At 41.8% G+C, this 9,214-nt stretch overlaps 1 protein-coding gene across 5 annotated transcripts in view; it reads left to right on the plus strand.

Moving 5' to 3' along the window:
* LOC117954586 (disks large-associated protein 1-like) overlaps positions 1-9,214 on the plus strand; it is an 80,577-nt gene that overhangs the window by 35,010 nt on the left and 36,353 nt on the right. For 3 of the 5 annotated variants that reach the window (XM_034888500.1, XM_034888501.1, XM_034888503.1), the window contains exon 3: positions 2,107-3,629. In XM_034888500.1, coding sequence (XP_034744391.1) covers positions 2,220-3,629 — 1,410 coding nt within the window. In that variant the 5' untranslated portion in view covers positions 2,107-2,219. The remainder of the gene's footprint in view (positions 1-2,106; positions 3,630-9,214) is intronic. The other 2 variants (XM_034888502.1, XM_034888504.1) reach the window with 2 other exon arrangements.

Below are 9,214 nucleotides of genomic sequence, written 5' to 3' on the forward strand. Positions count from 1 at the left end.
CCTTGCTCACTGGGAGTTACTGTGGCTTGTTAGCAGCCCTTCTACCAGTGGAGCTGTCAGGTTGTGTTAAGCAGTCCTATCACGGGCCAAGTAGGACAGGGAAAACTCACACACTCTCAAACACACACGCGCACACACATACACACAGACACACGCCTGCACGCACACGTGCACGCACACACGTATCTTTCCCACAACTCTTCCAAAAAAGCAAGAGTGCAAGTACACACAAAGCCATGCATGCAGCACACACATCAACAATGTGGCCCTGCATGGCTGTTGATCTGTAATAAAACTGCCTTGCGAGCAGTCTGAACCCTGGAGCCTTTGCCATAGTCGCCTGAGATGTGAACTCACTGTTATATAAGATCAGAGAGAAGGGACTTCTTACAGTTCTGTTACCTGCAATATTAAGTGCAATCTGATTGGATGAGTTTGCCTAGAACACTGAGTACAAATGGGTAGCAGACAGACTTTGAACTGGAAAGACATTAACTTTTAATACTATCCCATGCTCCTATGTTCCTATCATTCTTATGCCACCTGTGTTTACTTTTAAATTCATTGGTTCCAGTTCATGAATCATCCCCCTACTTTTTTGAATGGATCCAGTGATTTTGCTGTTTGGCATTGCCCCAAACAACAACTTGTTCTTGGTTACCAGCTGAGCCACTCAGTGTCACTCGGAGTCTTTGTGTGTTGGATTTAAGTTGATGATGGTATGATGACATTACACTTTTGCCCTACAGATGTTGGCTCCATCCTCCATCCAGCTCAAAAAACAAACAAATCCAAGCATGCCCATCTCTAGTCAGCTCATTCTGACTCGCAGATCAGAGTTCACTTGAATTGAATGTGGATGTGCACGATCAACCAATAGAAACACTGATGCTCTACAGTATTTGTTTGAAAAATTAGGCATTCTGGTGTGTGTGTGTGTGTGTGTGTGTGTGTGTGTGTGTGTGTGTGTGTGTGTGTGTGTGTGCCATCGTCCTGTTTAGTGCAACAGTACACTACTAGACTACAATCTGACAGATATATGTGTTTTTGTTCAAAGAACTTTAAGTTTCATGTCTTAAGTTTGTATTTTTATACATTTTATTTATCAGAACTTAAATATATGTTGATGTTCCTCTGTTCTGTTATGACAATAAAACAAATTATAATCATATTATTTTAATGAGAACTAATGTTAGGGAAATCTGTTTGTTTTGTAATGTATTTCTGGAGTTTTTAAAATGTATATCTGCCGCTATATTGTAATATCGGATTTTTAAATAACCAAGTATTTGTATCGGTATCTGCCTTTAAAATCCTTTATTGGTTGGGCTCTAGTCTGTGATTGTATTTTTACTTTATCTTAAAATATAAAACTATATGTTTATCAATATAAGCACATGCCTCCATACATTTAAACTCATACGTAAGCATTTACAAAAACAAACATACACTTACATACAAGCATTCATATTTTAATACCTAACATGAAACAACAATACACAACATACACACACTGAAAAGATTAAATAACAAACCCCAGAGATGTGAGCTAGCCATGTTTTGTTCCATTTAGTTCTGTGATGTCTGCTGTAGGCTTGTTGTGCATCGGATGCTGATATATAGCAGTGGGGTTTATATTTTTTCCTCGTGTCTTTGGGATTTGGTGAATGAATCTGAAATCGAAACAAAGGTTTAAGTTAAGGTTTATAAAAAAAAAACAGGCTAATTTAAACTGATTATTTGAAGCACAAACGTGTGTTCCTTCTGCTGGTTTTCTTTATGAATGCACTTCCTATCTCCCAGAGTTTCCCAATGCTCAGCACATCCTAAGTGTGGATTTTGATGATGCTTATCCCTATGAGAACAGATGATCAAAATCTAAAAGAAGGCATGGGGCACGAACTTGGTCCCATTAAAACAGGACTGTGGTGCACATGGGTTAGCTTTAATTAAAGGTTAAAAGTTGAAAGGTCTTAACATTTGGAACTCTAATACGGTTTAATTAAAGCCAGAGGGTTGATCATTGCTGTGGTATGACTTGTTTTGTGTTGCAATGCATTATAGTTACTGTTTTTCTCAGTGCTCCTCTTTCTTCCTGTCTTTCAGAGTCTGCAGCTCTCCTCTCAGGGACAGTCTTCTGCAGCTATCTCTGGTCACAGGCCTGCCTGGCATCACTCATCCATACCATTCCTCTTTCCATCCACCCATCCTTCCCCGTCATGAAAGGCCTGTCCAGTAGTCGGAGTCACCATCACGTGGTCTCCTATGAACCATCATATGATCTACTGGGTCACCATGTGGACCGCAAGCCATATTTAATCAGTCAGAATGACATGCCCGTGCCCATTCCCATGCCGCATCCAGCTGAGCTGTCCTATTACAATTCCCAGCGTACCCCGTACCCCTCCGACAGCAACAGCATCGTCCCATATGGAACCTTCCCAAGGAGGTGCCACTCCACCTCCTCATCTCACCATCCTGAGGTAAAGGATGAGTGTATGGCCATGGTACCATATGTAGGAGGAGGAAGGGGAGGAGGAGGAGGAGGTGGAGGAGGCTATGGAGGTAAAACTCCAACCCGGGTACCAGCAAACTTTGCGGACCCGTTTGAGCGTCAGCCGTCAATTCCCAGAGATGGCTACCATACACTACAGTACAAACGAGGAGTGCTGGCCCACAGTGGGGGGATGGGGGCCAACAACAACAACAATGACAGCCCAGGGAGAATTCGGCACCTGGTCCACTCAGTCCAGAAACTCTTCACCAAGTCACATTCATTGGAGGGGCCGCACCACACACAGCCCTCAAAGGGGGCCAATAATGGGAGCGTTAATGGTGGTGGTGGTGGCGGAGGAGGTGGTGGTGGTGGTTCACGGGCCAGCCCAGAGGGTGAAACTCCACCAGTGGGAGTGCGCCAACGGAAGCGCAGCAAGAGCCGTGAGCGCTGTCGATCAGCGGAGCCCAAGCATCGAAGCCACCACCACCACCAGCTCCACGGCTCAGCGTCTGCTCCAGGCTCCGGATATTGGAGCTCAGATGACAACCTGGAACGGGAGCTGTGTCTCTACCACCCTCACCACCACCAACCTCCACCCTCACCTTCACCCTCCATTTCCCCCTCGCCCATCGCCATGACAATGGGCCGGTATCCCGGCAACAACCACGACAAGTTTCCCCAGACTCCCCTCCCCAGTCTCTCCTCCTCGCAGTCCCAGCAGTACTTCATGATGGACCCTTACAGCACACTCAACGAGCACACACACACCCACGCACACCATGGCCACACACACCACCATTCTGCACTCAAAGCCTCCCGGAGCAACAACGATGTGAAGTATGCAGCGTCGTCGTCATGTGTGCCAGTTAGTGGTAGCAGCAATAACAGCGGTGGCGGTCTCGTTGGAGGAAGTGGCCCCTTGCTGCCAATGGGTCTTGTGGACGGGCCCCTTGTGAAGAAAGGGGCATGGTCATCAAGCCTAACGGTGAGCAGGGCCCGAGAGGTCTACACCAACAACAGCAGCCACAACCACCTACGAGCCAGCGCAGGATCCGGTAACCTAAACCTAGATAGAGCTCTATTCAAATCTAAGGGCAGTCAGCAGCAGGAGCGCTCTTGCCATTTCTTACAGGTAACTAAATCCTCCCTGATTCCCATCCAAAACCAGTCGATTCCCTCTTCTCCCCTTTGTTGCCTCCCTTTTCTCCACAACTTACTTTTCTCACCAATGTTTCCTTTAAGTCAGTGGTTTCCAGTCTTGTGAGTCTTCAGTTTTTCAGTTCTACCAAACACTACACTCTGGCTGCAGAACAACATTAGTTGAAGAAGGGGACAGTGGAATCCATTACTGTGAGTGGACAGGTAGCCATTCTGAAGTTTTGGAAAATTCAGCCAAAGGTTCCAGGATGTGCACAGCTCAACAAATTTAATTATTATTATTTTTGCGTCACAAAGCTCATAAAGTATTTGTTTAGCAGGAACAACTGTTAAGGTTTTAGGTTATCCCATTGCCAAAGTCTTTCCAGGACACTTGACGTTTGATTCATTAAAGGTTCCCACAATGTTTGGTAATAAACAGTGAGAATCACTGCAATCTATTGTCACAACCATTGGGTAAAGCACCCATGGTTACAACTTGAACTATTTGATAGTCTTATAATATGTGTGATATTACCACTGAAATAATAATGTAATGGACGTACTGTAGTATTTACAGAGAACACAAGTTGGAAATAAATGAAATATACAAATTCACTCTTATAGTTCTTAGGACTCCATTTCCACACACAAAAAAGTCATGACAACGTTTCTTAGATATATGGTAATATATTTACAATATTTTCACGCTCAGAGGTTAGCATTGTCACAGCATAGCAAGCAAATTCTGGGTTCAAATCCCCAAGCCTTTCTGTGTGGAGTTTGCATATTCTCCATTCTCCAAACTCTATACTTCCTTATCTAGGGATAACACCTATGAAGTTAGTTAAGCGCAAAAAGCAGAGGCCACTAACCTTACATGTAGTGAAATGTAAAGAAGGCCAAAGTGGAAGACGATGCATGTGCAAGGAAATCAGAATAAGTACATTATCGTATTGTTCAACAGTCAGTATATTTAGCTTATAGAGAGCTGAAAGAGTCTGCTGTATATACGGAGAAAAGCTAAAAATGATAAAGTTAGCTTAATGGTTAAATATCTTAACTAATGTGTATTTCTCTAAGATGGATGTCATGACACACTTGGGGACATATGGTCATAGGAAGGGGATAAGTCAGCAGTGATTTCAAATTCTATCAGAGTGCAGCTCCTCGTGTCTGTCCATATATGTACAGTCAAGGCTGCTTAGGTCATCCATTTTATGCTTTTTCCACATCAGCAATTTTAGTAAATGCATCTTTAAATGAAAAACCTTTCCAAGGAATCAGTGGATGTGCATCCCAGGTTGGTGGGCTGCTCTGGGTCAAAGTCCAAACAAAATCCCTGCCTTGCTTTAGTGTTTCCCTGGAACAACAACTGCAGATTTACATGACTGAAAACCATGACTGGATATCACTGGCTAAGGCTGGGGACACACAATAACTGGTAATATAAGGGCTTTTGGCATGATAACATTAAATAACAAACAAGTTTGAGTCTTAACAAATATTCCAATGTAGTTGTACCATCTGTAGGGTCCATTCGATCCCTATATTGTGTCTCTGTCTGCGATAACAAACTTGGATCTTACGTCTATTTAAATAATTCAATTTCATTTAAAATGATTTTGTGCATATAGTTTGCTTTATTAAGTATTAGACTTGCAACTAAAAATTAAATTAATCTGCGGATTATCTTTTTCACTAGATCCATTAGTTGATCTTTTGGTTTATAAAAATGTAAAAACAATTTTCTGAGGCTCAAGGTAATGTTATATTATTGTTTATTTTGTCTGAATAAACCGCCAGTGTTCAGGTAAATGTCCGTACGGGGCAGTACGGGTTCTAAGAGTACCAACACATTGACCAGTCATCATAACTATTACAGCAGTAACATGAGCAGGTGATCTCAGAGCTGTGCAGGAGACCTAAAATAATCGGCGGGGCTACATTAAGATTGGTCGATGTTTGTCAGACTATCGTAGAAGAAAGTCTCTCATCTTTTTCCAGGTGTGTCTGTCGTTCACGCTGTACGTTCTGTTGTAAAACTGCTCTGATATTTGGAAAAAAAAGTTGGCACAAGGTGATCACAAACAGCAGATGCTGAGTTGACAGCGTGACACATTCCCACTTCTGTTGCAAACGGGAAGGTTAAAGACAAAATAACAGTCGGAGCGCTTCCTTGTTACTAAAGCACATAAAGTCTGTAGCAGATGGTGACATCATCTGTCGGACGTTTGGCTCGGGCTCTCGCACCTTTTCATGTACTTAAGTGCATGGAGAAGGTAAGGATGATGTTAGGCTTCACACACAGTAGAATTGGGGCATTAATAGTAGTTGGTCATTTTTCACTGGACCTTTATTATGGAGACAGACCTGCAAAGAATCTGGTATATCTGGCAGAATAAATATTTATATGAATTTAAATTTAAAATTCTTGCTCTTCTTTTGATACTGTGTTTTGGTCTTTGTGTGGGGACCACAGTTAAAGGTGTGTCCTTGATTCTAATAGGATTCTTTAATATTGACAATATAGGATTAGACTTGCCATCTGCCAATAATTATCACCAATACAATGTACAAATCATAAAACATTGAAGACATATTGTTCACTCTTTTTAATTATGGGTTTTTTCTTATTTTTAAATACCAAAATTTACATTGAAATGTTTACTTCAGAAAAACAGAGACGTGAGAATGATTAATGGAGCAAAACTCTCAAAAATAGAAACCAAACTACCATACCTCTGACCACCTGGAACAGGGGGTAAGTGCTATTGATAAAGTCTCATCATTGCATGTGTCATTTGATATTGTGACAGCAATATACTGGATAACTTCATGGAGTACATTTTGTAGACGTTAAATTGAGAAACTGCTCACAAATAGAGTAACCTGATTGGTAAATCTACCATACTACATAAATAAATGCCTGATAAATCAAAGAATGTCATCACATTGATGCAAAAATATTGCTGATATTGTCATAAAGCAGTCGCGATCAGTGGCTTGGAACATTGCCAATAATGGTCTACTATAGCCAGATATATCAAACGGACAGAGACCTTGATAGAAACAAAATATTGAGTGCGTCACCTATTTTCTATAAGGCAGAACGTGCACAGATTTGGGTTTAGGTACTTTGCGCATAATAGCCAAACTGAAAACAACCTGCAGTGGCGTTAAACAGTGCAATAATGCAATAAGCTAAATCTCCAAGCATCCCAGAAGTGCCCTGTAACAATGGCTAATTCATGCACGGGTTCAATCTTAATAGATTTACTGTCCAATATGTGTCTAGCGTTGGGTACTATAAAAATGTTGTAGTGCATCCACAGCCTTAAAGGGAACATTGCTCCCAACCCCCAATCTATTATTCTGATTTCCCAAGAACCTTTTTGCCACCTCCTCCCCCTTCTCCACCACTCCTCTCCTCCTGCCTCTCTCCTCCACTCACACAACTCACCCCCACACTTCTTATCCACCCAACCCCCTGCCACCCACCAACCCACCTCCACCTCCTTTACTTCCTCTTGGTTTGGGGAGCCTCCCTCTTCCTTCTCCTCTTCCTCCTCTTTCCTCCTTTTGAGTTGAAGAGAGAAGTAAGTGCAGAGCCAGTAGAAGCCTTACTCTCTGAATGCTAGGTTATCACATGAACTCATGAAGAACGACATCCTTTCCCGTTTGTAGACTTCATTTTTTATTTAGTAGTGCTTCCCTTCCTGGCTCTCTACCAGTTATCTTGCCTTTCCTCACTGTTTTTGTCTTGATGGCTTGTTGTTTTGCTGTTCTTTGCTGTGTTCAGCTTATTGTTGGGGAGGTCATTGAGTACTGTATAGGAGGGGGATCTCCTTGGAGAACTTGCTTCAGAAAGGGTGAAAATCAGCAACTTTCTCTCTTTGGCGTTTCGCAACCATAAACAGCACTGGCTTGGCGGCCTCATCCTCCCAAGCTCATTGTCAAAATGGCAAAACTCTAGGCTTCAAAACGATTGTCCACAATCTAGAAACCTCTCCAGAAATGTAACTACACGTCACGGCGACTCAGAACGCAACAACTGTGATTGGTCCTCTTGGTCGGGACTTAGTAGCATTGCATTTTCCCCTACTCATTTCTGGGTTCTCCTTACTTTTGATCATAAATTGTGTTAAATCCTTATCCTGGTGGCCAACCTAAATAACTTCTATATCTGGGAAATACTGGGAAGAAAAATGAGGAATGTAATTCAACTCGTTCCAATGTGTAGTAAACTGTTGCTGTAAGAGTTAAATGGCCTCCCCAGCACCTGCTGCTGTTGTTTTTGTGTTACCTGTACAGCGCTGTGTGGGATAATCTTGTGTATTGTGTGTGTGTGTCTGTGTGTGTGTGTTTAGGAATTGTTGTGCGGGTGCATGGTTGCACAGTACACATACATGACATACATCAACATTACCAACACAAGTGAACATTCACATGACCAAGTGTAACATCACTAGTGAAGTATTGGCTGGGGCTTTTATGTACCTCATAGAACCAGGCCTTTATTTGTAGCAGGTTTCTATTAGAGACAGGCTGTTACTCCTAATTCTCTCTAATGTCTTCCTGCTTCCATTACCATTTGGTTTTGATGCTGTTTGCAATGCACACACAAACACTTTCCACCCCGTTTACCTGTTACCTGTCTTGAAAAATTCAGTATAATGTACAATCAGTACAAGTTTCTGTCAATACACGTGAACAAATCCTGCACAGAAAAGCCACATTAAAGGCCTTCCAGCAGCTCAAAGGACATAAAACAACAGCAGTTCCTTGGCTGTCTATCCATTGAACTCAATAATCATGAAGCATATATCTAGTTCCTTTTACAGTGTATCAGTATAGGTCATTTCTTACCTGAGCCAGTTTGTGTCTTTGATGTCAACTCTGTGTAAAATATAGTAACTGTCAATGTTTGAATAAGCCAGAGGGTCATTTAAAAACTCTTTTACATTTTGGATGTCGCTCCAGAATCCTCAAAGACTCTGTGTGGAAGATGCACTGCATAATAAAAAACAAAAAAACATTTTTTTTTTAATCCTTTCTGGGTTTCTCAAACCTTGCTGGTTAATTATCATTTAGAGAAACAGTCACCGATGGTAACTTTTGTGACCTGACTTCATGTTAACACATGAGAGGCACAAACTGGGACTATTCCGACCCCGGCTGATGGGGAAGGATGTGTACATCAAGATCCAGACTCTGCTGTCAGTCTCAACAAACAGCAGTGTGACTCTAGATTCACTGTGATACAGACATTCATTTAAACATACCGCAATTATGCCAGCAGTGGTGACAGACAGTAAAAGCACTGACTTTTTGTCTTTGCCACAGTATATTTCACTTTTTTTAAGGCCAGTGTTTCAGGCAGTTTTGTGTTCATTGTCTCAGCTAATAAAATGAACACCTAGACTATGATGAACAATAGAGACCACCATCACTGATAAATGTTGTTTATAGTTTCACCGATGAAAAACGTCCATTGGACATCATTGTTTATCAGTTTTCATTTGGAGTGGCATTATATTTGTCAAAAACTATGTCATTTTGTATTGCAGTATGTATGTA

Source organism: Etheostoma cragini, chromosome 12 (genome assembly GCF_013103735.1).
Source record: "Etheostoma cragini isolate CJK2018 chromosome 12, CSU_Ecrag_1.0, whole genome shotgun sequence".
NCBI classification, from domain to species: Eukaryota; Metazoa; Chordata; class Actinopteri; order Perciformes; family Percidae; genus Etheostoma; species Etheostoma cragini.